General features: G+C 46.9%; 1 protein-coding gene across 1 annotated transcript in view; it reads right to left on the reverse strand.

The window, feature by feature from the left end:
- Positions 1-12,253: 12,253 nt before the first annotated feature.
- The window catches only part of bace2 (beta-secretase 2), an 86,721-nt gene continuing 71,914 nt past the window's right edge, over positions 12,254-27,060 (reverse strand). Inside the window, 1 exon segment of the mRNA XM_072513214.1 lies at positions 12,254-15,032. Coding sequence (XP_072369315.1) covers positions 14,791-15,032 — 242 coding nt within the window. The 3' untranslated portion in view covers positions 12,254-14,790.

The following is a 27,060-nucleotide window of genomic DNA, read 5'->3' on the forward strand; positions in this document are numbered from 1 at the left end:
AAACGGACAGCACCCAGGCCACTGGAGTGAGAGTTAGCCCTCACAGTGGCCTTCTGGTGAAAATTAGCTAGATATTTTTGGAGAGAATTAATCTCGTAATTGGGCTGCCAGAATCAAAACTGAAACCAAACTGGAACTTCGGGACTCTGAAAAGTCTTCCATTGGGATAATATCCAATCACCACCTGTTATTGAGCAGAGCACAGCCCTCTGGGCTCATTCATTGGCCACCAGCGAAATCAATCAATCCAATTCCTCACTGATACCGGCTAGTCTGCAATCACCAGCACAGCCTCCTGGACTCTTCTGTTTAGATTAAAGATACAGGCCCCTTGCCTTAAAGTCACATGCCCATTAATCATCCATGCATCAAAAATGCAACAGCACAATAAAAGAAAGGGGATAAGGGGATAAACAGGAAATAAACAGAAAGGACCCTTGCATACCTCCCCCTCTAAAAGAATGAAACTTCAGAGCACGGATGTTTCATTATTGGGTATGCAAGACATAAATCACAAACACATATCCATCCAAATCATCCCCTATTATATTAGTCCCCTCCCTCGTCTCTATATTATAACTAGTCAACCCTTAAATGTGTGACAAAGCATCCACAATCTCATTATCCTTTCCATAAATCTGTACAATTTTAACATTGAACTGTTTTAATAATAAACTCCAGCAGAATAATCTTACATTCTGGGTTTTAATTTTCTCTAAACGCAAATAGATTACAGTCTGTGTAAATCAAACTTTGTTGATTATTATGCCAGACATGGACTTCAAAGACCTGAAAGGCTCGTAGCAAGGCTAAGGCTTCCTTTTCAATGGTGGAATACTTCCTTTGGCACGGAATTAGTTTTTCTGAAAAAGATTATACTGGCCTCTCTCTTCCTGTATCGTCATCTTATCGTAGCATTGCCCCCATGCCTAGATCACTGGTATCCGTGGCCATTTTCAAAGGTCTGGAAAAGTCTGTGTGGCTAGCATTGGTTTGCCTGCTAACATGGTCATCAATCACTCAAACCCACTTGGCGTTCTGTGGACCACAACAGTTTTGCTTGTTTCTGCAACGTGTCCAACATGCACTTTATTTAAGCCACTGAGCCTTAGTCGAGAGGGAGGGAAAACTCTCCAGTAAGAGAGTTTGAGTAGCACCTGTGTCCTTTAAGGTAGTTATTGTGGGGCGTCCGTTGGCGGCGATGAGAGAGTGAGCCGCACATTCGGTGGCTCTCACTCCGGCGGGATTTGAGGACCTGGTTCCCCGGTTTTGCAGGACTGTGGAACGCTGGAAAGACGGCCACAGAGGTGCTGAGGAACGGGCAGAGCTGCATGGAACCACGGGAGAGCAGAAAGCAATGAAAACGGGAGAGGAAGGGACAAAGGCAAGGTGCAGGGGAAGCTGACCCGGGAGCAAAGATGGCGGACCTGCGGACCTCGGACCCGACGATCCAGCAAGCGCTGGAAAACATGCTGCAGGTGATAAAAAACAGTTTTGAGTCGTTGAAGTGGGATAACTTGGACCCACTTCAGAAGGCAGTGGATCAGCTAAACCAGAGACTGGATGCCCAGGACGAAAATGTTAAGGAGCTGGGGGAGGCGGTGGAGAAGCAGGCGGATGCGCAGACGATGGGCTGAGGGAGAGACAGAGAAGACTGCTGGACAGAGTAGAGGAGCTGGAAAAGGCGGGTGGAGCTGATGCCACAGCGTTCGTGGCGGACCTGTTGATGCAGCTGATGGGGGCTGAAGCCTGTCCGCGACCGCCGGAGCTGGAGGGGGCACACAGAGTACAGGCGAGACAGGTGCGTCCGGGGGGCCCCCCCCCCCCCCCGTCCGATGGTGATTAGGTTCCACAGGATTGTGGAGAAGGAGCGGGTGCTGCAGTGGGCAAAGAGCGCTAAGAGCAGCACGTGGAATAACAGTGTCCTTCGCATTTACCAGGACCTAAACCAGGAGGTGGCCAGGCAGCGAGCAGCCTTTAAACAAGTTAAGAAGGTGTTGTTCAAAAAGGACGTGAAATTTGGTCTGCTCTTCCCGGCTCGTCTTTGGGTCACGCATCAGGGCCAACACCACTATTTCTCCGAGCCCGAAGAAGCGATGGGCTTCGCGAGGGATCAGGGGCTGGTCCCGAAAAAAGGACATACGGACGCAAGCTAGGGTCCGAGAGTTACCATTTGGGGGGATGCCTACTGTGCCTGGACAGTCGGTCGACTGTTTACTGCTTTAAAGGTGTCGTATCTTTTGGGCAGCTTTTGCCTACCGGGGTGGGGGGGGTCCCTCTCTCGTATGTTCTTTTCCTTTTTTGTTGCTTTTCTCATTTTTCTGCTGTGGTGGGTGCCTTTTATCATGTTCTCTGGGGGTGCTGAGCCTTCATTGTAACATAGGTGTGGCCGGTCAGCAATGGGGATTAAAGATGTTGGTTGAGGGTTTTCGTTTTTTATGTCTATGGTTTTTATGTTTGGTATTGGGTGGGTGATGTATGGGTATGGGGTAACTGTGTTGTTATTGTATTAATGCTCAGAAAGGGATGTGGGTTAACACTTATCTGTGTGGACAGCAGGAACTGTATTGTACCTGGAGCAGCCTCGCGGTGCTGTTGATTTTCCAGCTTGTTTGATTTTAGTGAGGCTGCTCCAGTGGGTCGGAGTGGGGGATGGTGTGTTGATGAGTGGGGAGATGAGGCCGGGGGAACAATGGGAGTGAGACAAGTGGGCGCCGGAGGGATAAGTCACCGGGCTAGCAGATTGGCTAGTCAAGGGAGTCAGGTGGGGGGGAGAATACAGCCAGCAGATGGCAGGGATGGGGCTATCGGGAGATGTTGCGGGGGGGGGGGGGGGGAGAAGTTATTCTGCTGACGTGGGAGGGGTCTGAAGTAGGTAATGGAGAGGGAGGTCGGGGGTGGAGGCGTCCAAGAGGCGAGCCAAGAGCGGCGCGGCGCATAGGCCGGGGGCGGGCCCAAGAAAGGTTATGGCTGACCGGCGTGGGGTGGGGGCCGTGTGCCCCCCCAACCAGGCTGATCACCTGGAATGTCAGGGGACTAAATGGGCCAGTTAAAAGGGCACGTGTGTTCGTGCACTTGCGGGCTCTAAAGGCGGACGTAATCATGTTGCAGGAGACACATTTGAAAGTGTCTGACCAGACGAGGCTAAGGAAGGGCTGGATCAGCCGGGTCTTCCACTCGGATTTGGATTCTAAGTCCAGGGGGGTAGCAATTATGATCAATAAGCGGGTTCAATTTGAGGCGGAGGGCGTAATCGCAGACGGCGGGGGCAGATTCATTATGGTAAGGGGCAAGCTGGAGGGGAGGAGAGTGGTGCTGCTGAACATATATGCTCCGAACTGGGACGACATTGACTTTATTAAAAGAGTGCTGGGGAAGATCCCAGACCTAGACTCACGCAAGCTGGTGATGGGGGTGGGACTTTAATACGGTCCTCGACCCGGTGCTTGACCGGTCATGTCCCAGAACGGGTAGGCTCCCAGCAATGGCAAGGGAGCTGAAAGGGTTCATGGAGCAAATGGGGGCAGTGGGCCCATGGAGAGCCAGACAGCCGATGGGATGAGGCTACTCGTTCTACTCGCATGTTCATAAAGTATACTCTAGGATTGATTTCTTTATCTTGAGCAGGGACTGTGTGGGGGAGGTAAAGAATATGGAATACTCGGCAATCACTATTTCGGACCATGCCCCACACTGGGTGGACCTGCAGGTCGGGGGGGCGAATTACCAACGCCCGCAATGGAGGTTAGACGTAGGATTGCTGTTGGAGGAGGGGATATGTGAGAGACTGCGGAAGTGTATGCAAAATTACTTGCAGGTGAACGATACGGAGGAGGTTTCAGCAGCGACCCTGTGGGAGGCGCTCAAGGCAGTAGTGAGGGGGGAGCTGATCTCAATTCGGGCTCACAGGGATAGGACAGACAGAGCAGAAATGGATAGATTGGTTAAGGAGATTCACCGGATAGACGAGGAGCATGTGGGGTCCCCGGGGGAGGACCTACTCAGGGAGAGACGGAGACTGCAGGTGGAACTGGGAGTGCTATCCACGAGTAGGGCCGCGGAACATCTTAGGCAGGCAAGGGGTGTGGTGTATGAGCATGGGGAGAAGACCAGCAGATTGCTAGCGCAGCAACTCAGGAAGAGGGAGGCGGCCAGGGAAATAAGTAGGGTGGTGGACGGGGAGGGGAGCAGAGTGGAGGACCCGTCAGGACTGAATAAGGTCTTTCGGGACTTTTATAGTAAGCTCTACACTTCAGAACCCCCGGTCACTTATTGTCACAAGTAGGCTTCAAATGAAGTTACTGTGCAAAGCCCCTAGTCGCCACAATCCGGCGCCTGTTCGGGGAGGCTGGTACGAGAATTGAACCCGCGCTGCGAGCCTGCCTTGGTCTGCTTTAAAAGCCAGCTATTTAGCCCTGTGCTAAACCATCTCGCTGATATTGAAGCGGGACAAGGACCCGGAATCCTGTGGGTGCGTCGGTCTGGGCTCCAATTTGCGATAACAATCGATTCGCTCCCGGGAACATGGATAGAGGGTTTTGAGCATGGCGGCGGGCGGGGGTGAGGAGGGTGGGTGATATGTTCCTGGAGGGGAACATTGCGAGTTTGAGGGATTTGGAGGAGAAAACTGGGCTGGAAAGGGGAAATGACTTTAGGTACTTACAGGTGCGGGACTTTGTATGCAGACAGGTCCTATCCTTCCCACGCCTCCCGCCAATAGGGATCCAGGTCAGAATAGTCTCTACAGGAGGAGGAGAGGGTAGAGTCTCGGATATTTACAAGGTGCTCATGAAGGGGGACGAGTCCCTGATGGAGGAGCTGAAACTCAAATGGGAGGAGGAACTCGGCGGGGAGATGGAGGATGGGCTGTGGGCGGAAGCCCTGAGTAGGGTAAACTCAACCGCAACATGTGCCAGGGTCGGCCTGATTCAATTGAAGGTCGTTCACCGGCCCACATGACGGTAGCTCGGATGAACAAATTCTTTGGGGTAGAGGACAAGTGCGCCAGATGCGCAGGAGGACCAGCGAACCACGTTCACATGTTTTGGGCATGCCCTAAGCTTAGGGGGTACTGGGAGGGATTTGCGGGGGTCATGTCCCGGGTGCTGAGAACAAGGGTGGTGATGAGTCCAGGGGTGGCAGTTTTCGGCGTTTCGGAGGACCCGGGAGTCCAGGGGGAGAAAGAGGCCGATATTCTGGCCTTTGCTTCCCTAATAGCCCGGCGGCGAATACTGCTGGCATGGAGGGACTCAAAACCCCCGAAGACCAAACTATGGCTTTCGGACATGTCAAGTTTTCTGGGTATGGAAAAAAATCAAGTTCGCCTTGAGGGGATCTGTACTGGGGTTCGCCCGAAGGTGGCAACCATTCATCGACTTCTTCGCGGGAGAGTGAGCGTCAGCAGGGGGAGATTAGGGGAGAGTAGGAGGGATAAACAGGTGGGGAGTGTAGGTGGGAGAGGAGCGGGTATGTGCATTATGGTTTGGTTGAAATGGTGGTTTTCTGTTGATGTTTGCATATTTCTGTAATATGCAACTGTTTACAAGGCCACAAAATACCTCAATAAAATTGTTTGTTCAAAAAAAAAAATAGTTGTGATGTTTGACTAAATCAGTTGAAGAAATTGGGGTTACATTCCCCCAATACAAAAACCTGGCATATCGCTCATCTACCTCACTCCTCACACCTGCTCCGACAGCAATGTTCACCGCAGGTCTCCTAAGTCCGGTTGAAACACACTGCACTGTAGTCTTCTCTACTTTTGTTACCTTGTCAGAATCCTCCTTATAAGCCCCACAAGTCCCCTAGGCTTGCCTTGCATCTTCCAACAAGCTGAATGAAGGTGTCCCACCTTATTACAATGCTAACACCTAGGTTTTCGAATCTCACCTTCACCCTCGTTGCCTTCCTTCCTGGTCTGAGGTAGAGATCTCAGAGCAACCCCAGCTATCCATTAATTACCTTGGCTACCTGCCTTCCTTTCAATCTCCCACTTCCTATCCTTTTCAAAATGATGCGGGGTGATAGAACAAAAGGTTTAAATTAATGGTTTAGCTCATAATTATCAGCCATAGTTGTTGCCTGCCTAGCAGTCTTGACCCTCTGGGTTCTTATCAGAGAAAGTAGGGAATTCTTAAATTCCTCTGCGAGATTGGTATCTGGCAGAGCCTCATTGATAGTTTCAACTCCCAAGACGTGTACCCACCTATTAAAAATGTTCTGCTTAACCCTTTTGAATTCGGCATACGTCTGTCCTGACTGTCTCCTTAAATTCCGAAACTTTTGCCTATCTGCTGCAGGAACCATTTCATACGCATCCAGAATAGCATTTTTTACCACATCATAATTTTTCGACTCCCACTCTGACAGGGAAGCATAACTGTCCTGGGCGGCCCCATCAATTTACTCTGCATGGATAATGCCCACCTTTTTCTGGGCCACTCCATTTGGGTTGCTATTTTCTCAAAGGTCCTAAAAAGGTTTCCACCTCCTTCTCTTCAAATTTTAGGTGGGCCTTCGTAAATTTAAACCTATCACCACTGGGTTCGGTTCCAAGATTAAGCTCCCCCCTACTTTCTGGCAGCTTCCTGCTCATGTCCAGTGCCTTAAGCTGGAAGTCGCTCTCTTTTTTTTTTCCCTCTCTCTCTAATTCCAACCTCCTCATTTCCATGTTTCTTTTTCTTGTTCTTTTTGCCTCAGCTCCATTTATTGTTGTTTTTTGCTGCACTTCCAATTTCATTTGTAACGGGATTTTAGCTCATTCCACGCCTTAGGCTGTGTTTCTTGCATTTCTTTCAAATTTAAATGTTGAGCAATTGCTTCAATTATCTCCACCTTCTAAGCTCTAGCCAGTATCCCTGTTTCCAATTCACCAACCAATTCGACTAGCTTGTCTTTTCAAAGCACTTTTAAATAAAGCAGAGACAAGTCAGCCACCTGAAAAAATGCTTGGCAGCTTCCAATGCTATCCTGTGATATGACTTCAAACCTGGTCTCTCTTTTTAAGTTTTACTAAAACTCAAACTTTGCTGTCTATCCTCCCATAAATCCTGGACGAGCCCCCAAATTATGTTACAACACCCTGGGCTAGTGCACAGTCTGGTTTAGGCACTGGTTTCGCACAGTGGACTAAATAGCTGGCTTGCAATGCAGAACAATGCCAGCAGCGCGGGTTCAATTCCCGTACCGGCCTCCCCCAACAGGCGCCGGAATGTGGCGACTAGGGGCTTTTCACAGTAACTTCATTGAAGTCTACTTGTGACAATAAGTGATTATTATTATTAGTCAATTTCAGCCCCCCCATGCCTTGGAGTCACAACATAAGTGAATTATAAAATAGTTCTTATAAAAATACACGTCTCTGACCCTTGGCTGCCCAATAATTACAGTCACTAGGTTTGTAAATATAACCACTATTACTGTTTATTTATAACAAGGACAATCATGAGATATGCAGTAAATATAACTGATTAACGATAAACGAATACCTACTCCCCATTTTAACTGTCCCACCCTCCACCCACCACTCATGACAGACAAACACAGAGGGCTGGAAAGGGGTAAAAATAATAAGGATGCAGGTCCAAATATAAGAATCTTTGCTTCAGGTGGTGGTTCTGTAGCACACTTTATTCACAGCAAGCTTGCTGATTAAAGTCTCTGGTTTACAGCCAGTAATAGTCTTCTTTGTGGAGTCATTAATTCAGGGTCACTGTAGTTTAGAAAATGCAGCACTCACAGGCTTTCTGTACAGCCACTTTATTCCACATCAAACCTTGCTTTCAGCTCACGGTTCGACTCCAGGCCTCTGCAGTTTCAAGAGAACCACCCCCCCCTCCCCCAAGACTCATTGCAGAGAGAGACAGCCCTCACAACGGCCTTCTGGAGAGAATTAGCTGGACATTTTTGGAGAGAGTTAGTTAGATCTCATCGGGCTGCCAGAATTAAAACTGAAACCAAATCCAAACTTTGGGACTCTGAAAACCTTTCAGCGGAATAGCATATTAAATTTGACTGAAGATTCACTGGTTGGCAGAAAACGGGGAGTATGCATAAATAGGTCTTTGTCTGATTGGCAGGATGTGATGACTGGAGTCCTGCCGGGGGTCTCTACAAGTTACATCAATGACTTTGATGAGGAGAACGAAGGCATGGTAGCTAATTTTGTGGATGACACAAAGCTAGCTAGGAAAGTATGTTGTGAAGCGGACATATGGAGCTTGCAGATAGACATAGATAGGTTGAGTGAGTGGACAAAAATCTGGCAGATGGAGTACAATGTGCGGAAAATGTGAAGCTGTTCGCAGGCAGGAAGAATAGGAATAATAAAAGTAGAGTGTTACCTAAGTGGAGAGAAACCGTAGAATGTCGAGGAGCACAGGGGTCTAGGTGGTCTAGTGCATGAGTCACTAGCATGCAGGTTCGACAATTCAGTAAGGCTTGTGGAATGCTATCCTTTATTACGAGAGGAATTGAACATAAATGTAAAGAAATAATGTGTCAGTTATACAGGGCAATGGTTAGGCTGCGCCTTGAATCTTTGTGCAGTTTTCATCTCCTTACTTAAGGAAAGATGCAAATGCATTCTGGGTGGTTCACAGGGGGATCACTAGATTGATACCCGTCTCATGAGGAAAGGTTAAACAGGCTGTGCTGGTATCCACTGGAGTTTTAGGAGAGTGAGGGGTTACTTGATACAAGTACAAAAGATCCGAACGGTATTGACAAGTTAGACTCAGAAATTATGTCCTTTCTCGTGGGCGAGTCCAGAATTTGGGGCCATTGTTTTCAAATTAGGGGTGAACCTGATAGGACAGAGATGAGTTTTTTTCCCCCACAGAGGGTTGTGCAAAATTGGAACTTTGTGCCTCAGAAGGTGCTGGAAGCGGGTCACAGAATATCCTTAAAACAGTGGGTAGATATATTATTTTGGGCAAGAGAATCTAAGGTTATCAGGGGTAGATGGGAATGTGGAACTGATTGGCCTAGATCTTATTGAATGGCAAAGCAGGCTGGAGGGGCTGAATGGCCTAATTCTACTTCGTATGTTCTGTCTTCAGTGTGTCAGTACAGCCTTCAGTTGCCTGAGGAAGAGAGTGTTTAAAGACCAGGACCTCAGGCTCAAGCACCAATCTCATGGTGTGTAGAGCAGCAGTGATAGAGAAGTAGCACCCAGCATGGTCCCCACAAGATTCTCCATTGGCAGGATAGGCACACCAACGTCAGTGTTCTCACTCAGGCCAACACCCCCAGCATCAAAGTATTAACCACACTCGTGCAGCTCGGCCGAAAGCCCTGAACACCGAATTTCATTGCCAACAACAGACCGAAGTGTCAGCAGCACGTGACAGCTCCAGCACCCCGCCTATCCGCTCCCCCAACCACCACCTGCCCCACCCGACTTTAGTTTGCGCATTGGGTCCTCAGTCACCCGAGAACTCATCTTTAGTGGGAAAGCAAGTCATCCTCGACTCCGAGGGACTGTCCAAGAAGGGAAGAGGGTGAGCGCTGTGATGGGTGTTCAAAGGTGCTGTCCTCAGGTTGATGTGTTGGGTACTCTGCTACACAGACGAACCAACACGGTTGCAAATGGTACAATTCAGTTTTATTGCTCATATTTATTTACAGTGGTAAACTGGTTACTGAGGTTCGATCATAACCCTAGAATCTGTGGACCTATTCCTAATACTATCTTGTAGTGGCACTCAGCACATGGTGGATGTCTGAGTGGCTTGCTATGAGCTCTGTGCCCTGAGCTGTCTCCTGCTGGAATGCTCAGGAAGTGTCGTGTTCCCTGTTTTGTACTGTGTATGCTCTTGCCTGTGGTGTTGTGTGTGTGTTGATTGGTCCGTTGATCTGTCCATCAGTATGTATGTGCTTATGATGTTTACCTGAATATCATGACACTGGTTCCTCATCTCAGGTGTCATCAAGGCTGAAGCTAAGGGCCGGTCTGGTTGATGGGCTCGGGCGCTTGGCAGAGCTGCCTATCATCTAGAGACAACTAGTGTATGGCAGTCACATAAAAACAGCAGTACACTCATGGTAGTATCGACTTAAGGATGAGCTAGTGCAGGATCCTCATGTGCGTGTCGGTCTCTGACCTCACCGTTTCGACAGGAACCGCCCATGGTCTCTCTGGCCAGCTCAATGGCATGATTTCCAAAAGGGAGCGAGAACCTAGAGTTCCATCACTTCACCCCCAGTCTGGGGCATGTCCCTTTTAATGTGTGCAAGCTTTCCTGCATAAAGACAGATGAAGAGCGTGTGAACAAGACATGTGCCGGAGCAGATGACAAGAATGGTGGCGAGTGAAGCCATGGAGAGATTGAGGATGTGATCACCAGAGGCCAGATGGAGGGTGTATGAGAAGGAGAGAGTAGTAATGTCCCTTGAACCGACAGAGATTGAGAACACTGCGGTTGTATGATGGGATTGAGAGGGTGCGAATTGAGAGTGATGAGTTGGTTGACTTCCATGCCGGCATGGATGGGTTAATTTCTCCTCTTTCTGAAAGGGTGCCTTACCCCTTGTGGACAACATTGGTGCTGACCACCGCCTCCCAAGCCGGAGTGGTGCAATTGGTGGACCACCTTCAGCCGTCACCGGGGTAGGACATCATGGCATACAGCCGGCGTTCAATGGAGGTGAAACTGGGGAATGTGGTCTTCATCTCTTTTGGGGCCGTCTGTAACAGCCCTGTGCTGCACTGATCGGGAAAGCTGTGCACGGCTGCTGTTTAAATATGGCACCTGGAGTGAAGGAGTAGTAAGCTGACAATAGGATGGGCAAATCAGAGGCTCCCTGCCAGGTTTGGAGCATGTTTCCCACATGGCCATAATTAAGTAGGATGGGAAGCAGACAACACAATGAGAAAACCCCCCATTGTGGCAGTGGCGCAGGACAGTGGCGCCATCCAGCAACTAATGTCCCTTCTCTCTCCCCGCCATCCTCCTCAACCTTTCCCTTCTCTCTCCCCACCATCCTCCTCAACCTTTCCCTTCTGGCTACCTTGATGAACTTGTGCACAAGGTTAACTGGTGAGTGTTAACAGGATGCTTCGCTATGCAGGTGGAGACACAATCTCCAGTAGGTTCACTGATTGGTGATCATGAATCAGGCCATAAACCCGTCCTTTGTCGTCTCAGGCCAGATGTTTGAAGAGGGATCTCTTAGCTGTCACCTTGCCTTGGATAAGGCAACTGGTAAAGCATATGTATGGCTCAGAAATTAACTTTTGTTGGTTTGTTCTTTGACTACGATCTCGGGAAGGCCCAAAGCAGTTCACATAACTATAGGAAAGTAACTATAGGAAAGTAATGACAGGCAATTTGCAGACACCAAGATCCTGCAAACAGCGATGCAATAACGGCCACAAATCCTGTTTTTCTGTGACTTCAGTCGAGGGTTAAATATTGGCCAGGTCATCAATGAGGTTGCCCTGCTCGGTTTCAAAATATTGCCTTGAGATCCTGGACATCCTCTCGATGGGTCAGTTGTGTCAACCTTTATCATCTCAACCCAAAGACAGCACCACGGCCAGAGTACCACTCCCCTCAGTATTGCGCTCGGGGCGGGGGGGGGGGGGGGGGGGTGATATACCGTGTGGGCAGCACGGTAGCATAGCACCAGGGTCCCAGGTTCAATTCCCAGCTTGGGTCACTGTGCGTGGAGTCTGCATGTTCTCCTCGTGTCTACATGGGTTTCCTCCGGGTGCTCCGGTTTCTTCCCACAAGTCCCGAAAGATATGCTGTTAGGTAATTTGGACATTCTGAATTCTCCCTGTGTACCCGAACAGGCACCGGAGTGTGGCGACTAGAGGATTTTCACAGTAACTTAATTGCAGTGTTAAGGTAAGTCGACTTGTGACAATAAAGATTATATATTTGCACACAAAGCCACCAACTCATGGACACAACTATATTTTACAACAATTCCCTAGCTGACAAAATTTTCTACTGATTTTATCTATACAAGGATTGTTTTAAAAATGGCGTTTTCCTGCATATGAAATCCATGTTGCATTTCAAACAAATCAGTTTGTTCTTTTCAGGTTTTGCTTTCCTTTGACTGCTTATTTTATTACTTAAGATTTACAAAACCCAAGTATTTTATTCATATCTTAATTGCTGTCTTATTAAAGTGACTGGTTTGCCTCTTGCATAATCCCAAGACACGTGCTGTAGCAGACTGAAAATTAAAAGGTATACAATATACGATAATCTTTGGAAAATTTCAGAGGTGGACACATTGGTTGACAAGGCACTTCATCTTTAAGTATGATGTTACCACATTATGTCACACATTAAAAAGCAAAAAGCTCTTTTAACAATCAGAAGCTTTTTAAGGTGTCAAGACACCACAATTGTTATTTTACATTTCATAAACATTTCAATACTCCACTCTCAAGGGTGGGGGGAAAAAAATGGTGTGAAGGCAAAATAAGCATTTTAATCTTTTTAAAAAATCTTTATTTTTGGTTTGAGTGTCTTGATTTTCATTAAATGAGAAATTACATCCCAGTCCAGGCTTGTGTGATGGAGGCTTTGCTTGTTCAGGTCCCAAAGCAATGAATTGCAACAATTTTATAAATATGTATTTGACTGAGTAGTCGCAGGATCAAGAGGATAACTGATTGGATTAAAAAGGAAACAGTGGCGTATACCCACCTGAGGCTGGGGCTGAATAAAGGGATTTACAGGGCACCCAAATTATACACTGCCCCAGGATACTTGATAGAATCACAGAATCTCTACAGTGCAGAAGGAGGCCATTCAGCCCATCGGGTCTGCACCAACCCTCTGAAAGAATACCCTCCCTCGGCCCACTCCCCTGCCCCCGTAATCTTGACTTTCACAGATGCATGTAACAAAAAAAATGCAGGTGGAATCAATTCACTTGGCAAAGATAAGCACCAGTCAATGATGGTTCTGGGACCCCTCCCCAAGTCAATTTGGCAGGTGTACTTTCCCCAGTAGGCGTGCTGACGGTGGAGCCATTCATCCCCAGGCAGTCGACTCTCCAAATGGTCCCTTCTTCCTACACAGAATTACAAGTCACAGTCCTGGGCGATTGCAAGCAGCTCCCGATTGACGCAATTATGGACAGTCTCATTCAAATTTTACACAAGTTGTAGGGAGGCATTAAGCGCTCCCTTCTTCTCACTCAGCTGTGGTGTTGAATCATGTCCATTGTCGTGATTGAAAGAAAATGCCCCCCCCTTCCCTCAAAACCCCCTGCAACCAGAAATCCAGAGTCACGTCAGAAACCTTCTGCTGTAGGGGTGTCTGGACTCGGGAGTCAGTACCAGCCATTCTTGCCAAGTGCCATTAATAATAGAGGCCACAGAGAGTATTTGGACACTCGAATATAATTTGGGCTGCACAATTGGCAATCAACCGTGCCGAGTTTAACAACACAAAGCATGGATATGAAGACCTTAAAGAGAACGGTGAGAAACATGAGAAACGGTGCATGGCTACGCACAGGAGGAACGGTATTTCGAACAGAGATGTTTGGTGCAATTTAACAAGGCTGCAATTTAAGTTGTTGCCTACAGATGGCAGCAAGACGCTGGACCGAACTGCTGGATTGAGGGACTGAGTTCTAGTGTTAGCTCAGGATTTTGTGCATAATAGTGAACAGGTAGGCCGAAAGTTTTAAAAACTCAACAGTGGTCCGGCTTGTTATTGTCAATTTGCTTCCAACAATCCTACCAGCTGGAATTGATACCCGGAAGCTTCTCGCTTGTATTATGTCGTGCAGTTTATATGAAGAGTGCAATTGTCTAGGTTTCAAATAATGGCTTAACACAGCTGTTGACAGTAAGAAGGGGTTACAATCGTCATCTTCAAATATAGGAAGCAAAAAAAAAAGATATATTCTGTTGCATTGACCTGTGACTCCAAAACGTAACACAGAGATGCTGTACACATACATTGTGAGAAGTCTTACACGCCAGGTTAAACGTCCAACAAGTTTATTTGGAATCACCAGCTTTCAGAGCGTAGCTCCTTCATCAGGTGATTCAGAGCTATGTTCCGAAAGCTAGTGATTCCAAATAAACCTGTTGGACTTACTGACATTGTTTAGCTTCCCCTTTCTACTATGGCTCTTTGGTTTAGGATAGCCAGTGAGAGGAACCTTGCCCAATAACATAAAAAAAAAAGATTTTCAAATTGTAAAGATTTAGAATACCCAATTTATTTTCCAATTAAGGGGCAATTTAGCGTGGCCAATCCACCTAAGCCTGCACATCTTTGGGTTGTGTGGGTGAAACCCACGCAAACACGGGGAGAATGTGCAAACTCCACACGGACAGTGGCCCACAGTCGGGACCGAACCCAAGACCTCGGCGTCGTGAGGTACCAGTGCTAACCACTGCGCCACCGTGCTGCCCTACAATTTGAAAAATCAACCCAAGATCTCACGGCTCATTCGTAAAGTCGGTGGCGAGGAAAACTTTCCAAAGTCTGCAGAGGATCGAGACAGAATGCCCGACTGCCAACCCATTTCACAACGAGTCGTTTCAAAGTTTACAAAAAGAGATCAGATGTTGGTCAGCGCACTCCACTGCAATCAGGATATGGGGCAATTAAGTAGAACGTACTTTCCTTGCAACACGGGTCGAAGGTGCAGTTTTCAACCCTGGCATGGCCTTAAGTTACCAATCAACACAAGTTTATTTTTAAACAATCATTGTTTCTCCAGGCACCGGGCCACACGGCTGCCATCAGTAGTGCAAACGCCCCAGCATTCACTCCAAACACGCTGGGGATGAAGTGCATGGCTTTATTTCCAGCGATGCCTAATTAGCGATGAACCATCGGTGAGACCGTTGCCACTTTGGTGTCTGCAAGGGATAATCAGTAGGATGACTGAAATGAGCATGGTAAGGCCACACAGCGCGATCAGAACGTAGGAAATGATCCAGAGTGCAGGCTCTGTCCTTGACCGTTTGCTGATGCAGTTGCTCGAAATATCTGTCGCGGAGAACGGACCAGCAATTTCAGAGACTGCGGTGCCGCCAATGACTGTTGACAGACAGAAAACAAATCTCGTTTAGTGTTTAATGACTTTGTCTTTTAACCAACTGAGTTTTCTCTTTTTGTTGCCAAGGGCAATATCCTTCAATCCATTCCCCCACGATCTATCATGTTGTCACTTCAAAGCAGTCAACACGAGGCTTTTTAATATGGTCTCTTCCAAGGCTATTAACGGCACAGGCTTGTCTAGGCTCTGCACGGGTTTTCCCTTGATGCCTCGGACTGGTGATACTTACATAGAACATAGAACAGTTCAGCACAGAACAGGCCCTTCGGCCCTCGATGTTGTGCCGAGCTTTGTCCGAAACCAGGATCAAGCTATCCCACTCCCTGTCATTCTGGTGTGCTCCAAGTGCCTATCCAATAACCATTTGAAAGTTCCTAACGTGTTCGACTCCACTATCACAGCAGGCAGTCCATTCCACACCTTAACCACTCTCTAGTAAAGAACCTACCTCGGACATCCCTCCTATATCTCCCATCCCGAACCTTATAGTTATGCCCCCTTCTAACAGCTACATCCACCCGATGAAATAGTCTCTGAACGTCCACTCTATCTATCCCCCTCATCATCTTATAAACCTCTATTACGTCGCCTCTCATCCTCCTTCGCTCCAATGAGAAAAGCCCTAGCTTCCTCAGCCTTTCCTCATAAGACCTACCCTCCAATCCAGGCAGCATCCTGGTAAATCTCCTTTGCACCCTTTCCAATGCTTCCACATCCTTCCTATAATGAGGTGACCATGCACACAATACTCCAGTGGTCTCACCAGGGTCCTGCACAGTTGCAGCATAACCCTACGGCTCTTAAACTCAAGCCCCATGTTAATAAACGCTAACGCGCTATAGGCCTTCTTCACGGCTCTATCCACTTGAGTGGTAACCTTCAGAGATCTGTGGACATGAACCCCAAGATCTCTCTGTTCCTCCACATTCCTCAGAACCCTGCTGTTCAGGCTTTTCAACAGCTGTGCTGTTAGTAGAGGTACCATTTTTTTAAAAAAAAGAGCACGTTTGTAGGAAGAATCGATTGCCACCAACAAGTCGTGGAAATGCTAACTTGAGCAATACTGGGAATCAGTTTGGAAGAATCTCTAATCCCCAGAGATTTTTTCCCCCCCCCAGGTAACCCAAGAGCATTTACTCCAATTGGTGAATGCAAAGTGGGCTTCTACAACAGAAGGCACAGCACCACAGAAAAGGGAGGGAAGCTTTGATGAGCACATCAGAGAGTTATGACAGTACATGGAGGGAAAAGCAAGAATTCGAGCTAGCAGACTTAAATAAAACAACCAGTTGGAGCTTCCTGATCCAATTTTATGAATCCCAATTCTGGGATTTAGAGAAGTTGTTGCAGTAATAATATTCTGCTTCAGAAATTTTCAGCACAATGCACACATTTGGAAATACATCCGTTTGCTACTAGATACAACACTTATTCCAGTTTGTTCAAATTGGTCCCTATTGATTGCTTCTATCTGGGTCAATCGGGTGGGATATTGGACAAAATGGCAAGATCTAACCTTGAGAAGCAATGATTCCTTCTTGGAGGGAATGCAACAAATTTGCTTGGATCCTTACATCCAGATCCTCCATTCAAAAGGAAAATGATGAATGCAATCTCCCCCGCCATTATAAACCCATATTCTATACAACTCAATCACTTTGAATATTCCTTCTATTTATGTTTTCTTTACTGCTCTTGTGGTTGGAATTTTAACATCTTTATTCATAATTAACACACTGGCCAAGTGATGCAATGGCATTATTCACAACTAAAGGTCACGATCAAGAAATGTATTCTATGGAAGAGCACCTAGTTCCCATTTAGTCGTCAGCCTAATATGAGAAATTGAACTAAAGAAAAGGGCATTAGACTGGGATGACCAGTTAGGATAGTGTAGAGGTATACCCTAATATAGGAAAGCAGAAGATTAGGATAGTGCATTTATAGACATTAATTTGGGTTGCAGGGAATGGACAAAGGGGCTGGGCAAAGCATGGCTGGGAGGGGGGGGGGGGGGGGGGGGAACTATTAGGGCCGGTTCTTTGTGCAAAGGATGCTGGGAGAAAGGGGCCCAGGGCTGAGGAATGTATAATGGGCCTATCAGGATCAGTGATTGTGAAAATCAGGTTATGGCCAGGTCAAGGAATGTGGGAGAAAGACCTATGAGAATCTTGTATTCGTTACCATTACCTTATTTGGTCGGGTGTATGTGAAACTTGATGCTACATGAATGTATATGAGAACACATGCTTTGTCTCCCTTTGTTCACTCACTCTGGAGAAGTTGGAGACTGTGGTCTCTGATCTTTGTCAGGGTGAGTGAGGCTTGCAAGCGGGTTGAAATAAAGTAAAGAAATACCTATAAATTCGACTCAGCCTTTGACTGAGACCAGGCTGAGGGCAGGAAGTACTCAATTTCATCAAATACATCTATAACATATGTCTCAATAGGAATTCTCAAATGAAACAAAAACATGCCTCAGACTAATTAAGGAGGTACTGTAGCACAATGGTTACATTATTGGACAAGTAATCCAGAGGCCTAGACTAATGATCTACTAAGGGCAGCACGGTAGCATAGTGGTTAGCACTGTGGCTTCACAGCGCCAGGGTCTCAGGTTCTATTCCCTGCTGGGTCACTGTCTGTGCAGAGTCTGCACGTTCTCCCAGTGTCTGAGTGGGTTTCCTCCGGGTGCTCCGGTTTCCTCCCACAGTCCAAAGACGTGCAGGTTAGGTGGATTGGCCATGATAAATTGCCCTTGGTGTCAGTTAGGAGGGTTAAGGGGATAGGGTTGAAGTGAGGGCTCAAGTGGGTCTGTGCAGACTCGATGGGAAGAATAGCCTCCTTCTATGTACTGTAGCTAGTGAATTTTAATTTAGTTAATTAAATAATTCCTGGAATAAAATGCTAGCGATCATGAAACTATCAGATAGGTAACCGTGTCTGTTTCAGTTAAGGCCCTTTGGGAAAATGACTCTCCCCAGCCTGGTCTAGGTATGACCCCAGACTCTCAGTAATGAGTTGACCGATAACTGCCCCCTGAAATGGCCGAGCTAGTAACCCAGCTGCATCACACCATAATGAACACAGAAGTAGGTTATTCGGCCCATTGAGTGTGGTCTGCCATTCAAGACAATCATCCACTTCAATGCCTTACCCCCCAGGGGTTACCCCCCCCCCCCCCCCCCCACACACGATCCCCATATCCCTTTATGTCATTGGTATTTAGAAATCTATCAATCACTGATTGAAACATGCTCAATGACTGAGCTTTCACAGCCCTCTGGGACAGAGGATTACAAAGATTCACAATCATCTGAGTAAAGAACAAAGAAATGTACAGCACAGGAACAGGCCCTTCGGCCCTCCAAGCCCGTGCCGACCATGCTGCCCGACTAAACTACAATCTTCTACACTTCCTGGGTCCGTATCCCTCTATTCCCATCCTATTCATATATTTGTCAAGATGCCCCTTAAATGTCACTATCGTCCCTCCTTCCACCACCTCCTCCGGTAGCAAGTTCCAGGTACCCACTACCCTGTGTAAAAAACTTGCCTCGTACATCTACCCTAAACCTTGCCCCTCTCACCTTAAACCTATGTCCCCTAGTAATTGACCCCTGTACCCTGGGGAAAAGCCTCTGACTATCCACTCTGTCTATGCCCCTCATAAATTTGTAGACCTCTATCAGGTCGCCCCTCAACCTCCTTCGTTCCAGTGAGAACAAACCGAGTTTATTCAACCGCTCCTCATAGCTAATGCCTTCCATACCAGGCAACATTCTGGTAAATCTTCTGCACCCTCTCTAAAGCCTCCACATCCTTCTGGTAGTGTGGCGACCAGAATTGAACACTATACTCCAAGTGTGGCCTAACTAAGATTCTATACAGCTGCAACATGACTTGCCAATTCTTATACTCAATGCCCCGGCCAATGAAGGCAAGCATGCCGTATGCCTTCTTGACTACCTTCTCCACCTGTGTTGCCCCTTTCAGTGACCTGTGGACATGTACTCCTAGATCTCTTTGACTTTCAATACTCTTGAGGGTTCTACCATTCACTGTATATTCCCTACCTGCATTAGACCTTCCAAAATGCATTAACTCACATTTGTCCGGATTAAACTCCATCTGCCATCTCTCCGCCCAATTCTCCAAACAATCTAAATCCTGCTGTATCCTCTGACAGTCCTCATCGCTATCCGCAATTCCACCAACCTTTGTGTCGTCTGCAAACTTACTAATCAGACCAGTTACATTTTCCTCCAAATCATTTATATATACTACAAACAGCAAAGGTCCCAGCACTGATCCCTGTGGAACACCACTGGTCACAGCCCTCCAATTAGAAAAGCATCCTTCCATTGCTACTCTCTGCCTTCTATGGCCTAGCCAGTTCTGTATCCACCTTGCCAGCTCACCCCTGATCCCGTGTGACTTCACTTTTGTACTAGTCTACCATGAGGGACCTTGTCAAAGGCCTTATTGAAGTCCATATAGACAACATCCACTGCCCTACCTGCAACAATCATCTTTGTGACCTCCTCAAAAAACTCTATCAAGTTAGTGAGACACAAGCTCCCCTTCACAAAACCATTCTGCCTCTCACTAATACGTCCATTTGCTTCCAAATGGGAGTAGATCCTGTCTCGAAGAATTCTCTTCAGTAATTTCCCTCCCACTGAAGTAAGGCTCACCGGCCTGTAGTTCCCTGGATTATCCTTGCTACCCTTCTTAAACCGAGGAACAACATTGGCTATTCTCCAGTCCTCCGGGACATCACCTGAAGACAGCGAGGATCCAAAGATTTTTGTCAAGTCCTCAGCAATTTCCTCTCCAGCCTCCTTCAGTATTCTGGGGTAGATCCCATCAGGCCCTGGGGACTTATCTGCCTTAATATTTTTTAAGACGCCCAACACCTCGTCTTTTTGGATCTCAATGTGACCCAGGCTATCTACACACCCTTCTCCAGACTCAACATCTACCAATTCCTTCTCTTTGGTGAATACTGATGCGAAGTCTTCATTTAGTACCTCGCCCATTTCCTCTGGCTCCACACATAGAATCCCTTGCCTATCCTTCAGTGGGCCAACCCTTTCCCTGGTTACCCTCTTGCTTTTTATGTACGTGTAAAAAGCCTTGGGATTTTCCTTAACCCTATTTGCCAATGACTTTTCGTGACCCCTTTTAGCCTTTCTGACTCCTTGCTTAAGTTCCTTCCTATTTTCCTTATATTCCACACAGGCTTCGTCTGTTCCCAGCCTTTTAGCCCTGACAAATGCCTCCTTTTTCTTTTTGACGAGGCCTACAATATCTCTCGTTATCCAAGGTTCCCGAAAATTGCCGTATTTATCCTTCTTCCTCACAGGAACATGCCGGTCCTGAATTCCTTTCAACTGACACTTGAAAGCCTCCCACATGTCAGATGTTGATTTGCCCTCAAACATCCGCTCCCAATCTAGGTTCTTCAGTTCCCGCCTAATATTGTTATAATTAACCTTCCCCCAATTTAGCACATTCATCCTAGGACCACTCTTATCCTTGTCCACCAGCACTTTAAAATTTACTGAATTTAAATTCCTCTCTTCTCAGTCCCAAGTGGCTTCTCCCACATTTTAAAATAGTGTTCCTTGGTTCTAGACTCCCCAACCAGGGGAAACATCTTATCTGTATCTACCCAGTCTTATTTCTAATCATTTTGTAGGTTTCTATGAAATCCCCTCTTATTCTTCGAAATACAGGCCCAGTTTCCCCAATCACTCTTCACAGGACAGTCCCGCCATCCCGGGAACAGGTCAGGTGAACCTTTGTTGCGCTCCCTCTATGGCAATAATACACTTCCCAAGGAAAAGGGGTCAAAACTACACACAGCACTCCAGGTGCGGTCTAACCATGGTCCAAGACAATGGAAGACTTTGCTACTCCTGTACTCAAATCCTCTTGCGATAAAGGCTAACACACCATTGCTGCACCTGCATGTTGTTTTAAGTGACGTATTGATGAGGGCACCCAGGTACCTTGGTACATCTACACTTTCTAATCCTCACCATTTAAGAAAGACTCTGTGCATCTATGCCCACTTGCCATGAATGAATAACAAAACGTTTAAGCGATCGACCTATTTGAATAGCTGCAGGTATTCGGTGCTTGTATAACTCTGTTTAAGGCTGGAATAAACTTAACTTCCCTGTGAAGTCGAGTAATTTTTAGTTTTATTTTCATGAAAGAAAGTACAAGAAGGATAAATGCAGACTTTTCAGCACTGTGGGTGTACCTACACCACATGGACTGTGGCAGCACGGTAGCACAAGTGGACAGCACTGTGGCTTCACAGCGCCAGGGTCCCAGGTTCAATTCCCCGCTGGGTCACTGTCTGTGCAGAGTCTGCACGTTCTCCCTGTGTCTGCGTAGGTTTCCTCCGGGTGCTCCGGTTTCCTCCCACAGTCCAAAGACATGCAGGGTTAGGTGGATTGGCCATGATAAATTGCCCTCAGTGACCAAAAAGGTTAGGAGGGGTTATTGGGATAGGGTGGAAGTGAGGGCTTAAGTGGGTCGGTACAGACTCGATGGGCCGAATGGCCTCCTTCTGCACTGTATGTTCTATGATACCTCACCATGACCTTCTCAAGGTCAATTAGAGATGGCGAATAAATGCTAGCCTAGCCAGTGCCACTCGTATCCAGTGAATGGATGTAATTAAAACATGGACAGTTTAATAACTCTGTACAGAATGTGATCAGAGCAGTGCTTCGAGCACAAATGGTGTAAAAAAAAAAAAAAAACAACCCAAATTTGGATTAGATAAACCACATTGCTGTCAGCTTCTTTTTCAAAACAAAATTGGAATGTCGGCATCATTGGCAAGGCCATCGTAAATTCCCCCTTAATGTGCTGGTGACCACTGCTCCATTCCACATGGTGTAAGCACTCCCACAGTGCTGTTACAGATTTGATTCTGTTCTGACTTAATTTTTTTTCTGCCGAAGTGTAATACAAGCGAGTGCTTTGCTGGGCCATTTCATGGGGCAGACAGGAGTCAGCGACACTGCTGTGGACCTGGAGTCACCTGTCGATCAGGTAAGGATGGCAGATTTCCTTCTCCAAGGATGGTGGCAAAGCAGACGAGCTTTTACAACAAATGCATGGTCACCACTGCTGAGATTGGCTTTGTACTGCAGATTTATTTAATGACCTAAATTTAAATTCCTCTGTTGCCAGGCAGATTAGCAGTTCTGGCCTCAGGATCACTAGTCCAATAACGTCACAAATCCATCTTTTCCCATTCCCAATTTTGCTTTCTCCTCCCCGCACAATCTCAATGTAAACATTTATGTCAGGGGGAAGTATTTGAAGTTCTATGTTCATACATCTTTGAAAGTTGCCACTCAAGTGGGTAGAGCTGTGAAGAAGGCCTATGGTGTGCTCGCGTTCATTAACAGAGGGATTGAATTTAAGAGCCGTGAGTTGATGATGCAGCTGTACAAAACTTTGGTAAGGCCACATTTGGAGTACTGTGTACAGTTCTGGTCGCCTCATTTTAGGAAGGATGTGGAAGCTTTGGAAAAGGTGATTTACCAGGATGTTGCCTGGAATGGAGAGTAGGTCTTACGAGGAAAGGTTGAGGGTGCTAGGCCTTTTCTCATTAGAACGGAGAAGGATGAGGGGCGACTTGATAGAGGTTTATAAGATGATCAGGGGAATAGATAGAGTAGACAGTCAGAGACTTTTTCCCCGGGTGGAACAAACCATTACAAGGGGACATAAATTTAAGGTGAAAGGTGGAAGATATAGGAGGGATATCAGAGGTAGGTTCTTTACCCAGAGAGTAGTGGGGGCATGGAATGCACTGCCTGTGGAAGTAGTTGAGTCGGAAACATTGGGGACCTTCAAGCAGCTATTGGATAGGTACATGGATTACGGTAAAATTATATAGTGTAGATTTATTTGTTCTTAAGGGCAGCACGGTAGCATTGTGGATAGCACAATTGCACCACAGCTCCAGGGTCCCAGGTTCGATTCCGGCTTGGGTCACTGTCTATGTGGAGTCTGCACATCCTCCCAGTGTCTGCGTGGGTTTCCTCCGGGTGCTCCGGTTTCCTCCCACAGTCCAAAGATGTGCAGGTTGGGTGGATTGGCCATGATAAATTGCCCTTGGTGTCCAAAATTGCTCTTGGTGTTGGGTGGAGGTGTTGAGTTTGAGTAGGGTGCACTTTCCAAGAGCCGGTGCAGACTCAAAGGGCCGAATGGCCTCCTTCTGCACTGTAAATTCAATGATAATCTATGATTAATCTAGGACAAAGGTTCGGCACAACATCGTGGGCCGAAGGGCCTGTTCTGTGCTGTATTTTCTATGTTCTATTGCACTCAAGACACTTGACAAAATAGTACTGGACTGCAAATTGAAAAATAGAGAACACAGCAGGCATAATTCAACCAACTAGTCATCTTGTGATGACCATAATACACAAGGGGGGGGGGGGGGGGGGGGGAGAAGAAAGACCAGAAAGAAAACTAGCAAAATCTTGCTCTCTCAGAAAAATAAATTCCAACATTGTCAAGGCAACACAAGGTGGCAATGCAATAGTTATTTACAATAGTGGATAAAGGGTGGGAGAAGGATAAAAGCCTTTTGATTAGGATTAACTACAGAAAGCTTTTTGTTGAGCTGTTAGACTTTGATACAAGGTGCAAAACAAGGAAATGTATTTCATTCCCAAGCAATAGGGACATTGCATTAAATAGAAAAATTGGCAATTTCTTAGAATTCGCAATGAGTGCGCATCACAATTCTGATGCCGATTTCACCCCATTCAAAACCTCAACTTACCAGGGGAGGAGCTGTGATCAGGAAGCAATCGAAACATTTGGGAAGACAGAAAGGAAATTTTGGGTAGTCGAGATTGGTCTAGAAATGGCCGTAATTTCCTTTTCCACCGCCATGAAAATCCTCTAATATCAGTCGAAAACAAACAGTCTGTTACATAATGTTACAGGCTGATTATAGTGTACGAGGTAGCCATTTGGCCCAGTCAGCATTGTGCTGGCTGTTTACAAGAGCAGCTATAATTAGTCCTACACGCCTGCCCCTCCTCTGTAGCCTGGTACATTTTTTCTTTCCAGATATTTCACCGTCTAAATCAGAAACCCCTACCACCTAGTCGGACAAAGGGCAGCAACACGTGAGAACGTGACCTCACGTAGATTCCTATCCAAGCCACTCACCACCCCGACCTGGGAAACATGTCCCCATCGGCGTTCCTTCACTGTCGCTGGGTGAAAATCCTGGAACTCCCTCCCTAACAGCACTGTGGGTGTACCTACACCACATGGACTGCAGCGGTTGAAGAAAATGGCTGACCTTCTCAAGGGTAATTAGGGATGGGCAAGGAAGGCTGGCCTAGCCAGTGACACTCGTGGAAGAATTTTTAAAAAATGATAAAATTCACCTTTAAAAAAAATGGAACCAGCTTCCACCAGCCGTTCATGCTGTGCATTTCACATTATAACTTGTTACTTAATATTCCTCCCCAACCCCCCCCCCCCCCCCCCCCCCCACAACTCTTATTTCATCTCAAATATTTTGCCCAAAGTCTGAATAAATAAGGCTAAAGGAAATGGGATTTCCGATCTACAAGAGAGTGGAGGTTATGGGAAGCAGGCAGGAAAGTGGAGCCAAAGTTACAATCCGATCAATTTTATTGAATGGAAGGACAGGCTTGATGGGCCAAATGGCCTATTCCTGCTACTATTTCCCACTCCGATCATAACAGAATGGAAAGAAAACTTCCCGGACCAACGTACTATGTTCCAATCAAATTGCTTTGGGACTACCACCCATGTCAAGTTCCATTTAATGAAATGCAAACAACTTGGATAGTTCTCGCATGAGAGAAGCGAAAAAAGTAACAATTTGTCTATCTTTCCTTCATTGGGAAGTGAAGCTGAAAGAAGACACTGTACGTTAAAACTGGAGTACACCGGACCTCAAGTGCTAGGACTAGCTCTCTCCACTCCCCTGTCCACATGGTTACCAAGCAGTAGAGTCCAGGGAAAGAAGTCAACTTCTTTTGAAAATGGAGCATACTCTAGCAGGGTGGATTCTTAACACACAGCCATCCAAAGAGAGAGAGTGGATTGGAAATAAAACGTGCAAATTTAAGAAAAGGGGAAGAAAAGTTCAGCAGTTCTTCATACCAATGAACATCTGCCATTGGAAGAAAGATGCACAATCCGAAATGGGACTAATACAACAAACAAAAACTTATCCGGTGATAGCTGAGTGGGCCATTGGACTACATACTGTGGTACTGAGCTATTTAGACTTAGGTTCAATCAAACAGGTAACTGGATTTTGATAGGATTCCTCTAATGGCTTCATCATCTTTACTCCAGGAATCAGCAAAGGTTCTTCTCTTAATGGCGAGCACGTGATTTCTAGGAGACAGTGTGCATTCGGAAATAGGAGACCCCGATGAACTCCCCGATGAACTCCATGCATTCTATGCTCGGTTCGAGCAGGTAACCAACAATCTGCTGTCGAGTGCCTCAGCAGCCCATAATTCACCCATACCCACCATCACAGCTTCTGAAGTCAGATTGGCCTTCCTGAAAGTGAACCCTCGGAAGGCGACGGGCCCGGACAGGATCCCTGGTCGTGCACTCAGAGCCTGCGCAGACCAGCTGGCAGAGGTATTCGCGGACATCTTTAACCTGTCCCTACTCCACTCCGAGGTCCCCACCTGCTTCAAGAAGACCACCATCATACCGGTACCAAAGAAGAACCAGGCAACTTGCCTCAATGACTACTGACCAGTGGCCCTGACTTCAGTCATAATGAAGTGCTTCGAGAGGTTGATTATGAACATAGAACATAGAAGCGCAGTACAGGCCCTTCAGCCCGCGATGTTGCGCCGACCTGTGAAACCACTCTAAAGCCCATCTACACTATTCCCTTATTGTCCATATGTCTATCCAATGACCATTTGAATGTCCTTAGTGTTCGCGAGTCCACTACTGTTGCAGGCAGGGCATTCCACGCCCTTACTACTCTTTGAGTAAAGAACCTACCTCAGACATCTAGATTATATCTATCTCCCCTCAATTTAAAGGCATGTCCCCTCGTGCTAGACATCACCATCCGAGGAAAAGGCTCTCACTGTCCACCCTATCCAATCCTCTGATCATCTTGTATGCCTCAATTAAGTCACCTCTTAAGCGCATCACCTCCATACCGCTGCAACCAGTCCACATCAGTCCCCATTCCCTGGCCCTAAACTCATCCCTAGAGCATCTCGAAAAGAGGGACTCCTACGTCAGACTCCTATTTATTGACTACAGCTCCACCTTCACCACCATAATCCCAGCCAAGCTCACATCAAAGCTCCAAAACCTAGGACTTGGCTCCCCACTCTGCAACTGGATCCTCGATTTTCTGACCAACAGACCACAATCAGTAAGAATGAACAACACCACCTCCTCCACAATAGTCCTCAACACCGGGGCCCTGCAAGGCTGCGTACTTAGCCCCCCACTCTACTCCCTGTAGACACGCGACTGCGTGGCAAAACTTGGTTCCAACTCCATCTACAAGTTTGCTGATGATACGACCATAGTGGGCCGGATCTCGAATAACGACGAGTCAGAATACAGGCGGGAGATAGAGTGGAGTGGTGTAGCGACAACAATCTCTCCCTCAATGCCAGCAAAACTAAAGAGCTGGTCATTGTCTTCAGGAAGCAAAGTACTGCATACACCACTGTCAGCATCAACGGGGCCGAGGTGGAGATGGTTAGCAGTTTCAAATTCCTAGGGGTGCACATCTCCAAAAATCTGTCCTGGTCCACCCACGTTGATGCTGCCAACAAGAAAGCACAACAGCGCCTATACTTCCTCAGGAAACTAAGGAAATTTGGCATGTCCACATTAACCCTTACCAACTTTTCCAGATGCACCATAGGAAGCATCCTATCTGGCTGCATCACAGCCTGGTATGGCAACTGCTCGGCCTAG

Source organism: Scyliorhinus torazame, chromosome 8 (assembly GCF_047496885.1).
Source record: "Scyliorhinus torazame isolate Kashiwa2021f chromosome 8, sScyTor2.1, whole genome shotgun sequence".
Lineage (NCBI taxonomy): Eukaryota > Metazoa > Chordata > Chondrichthyes > Carcharhiniformes > Scyliorhinidae > Scyliorhinus > Scyliorhinus torazame.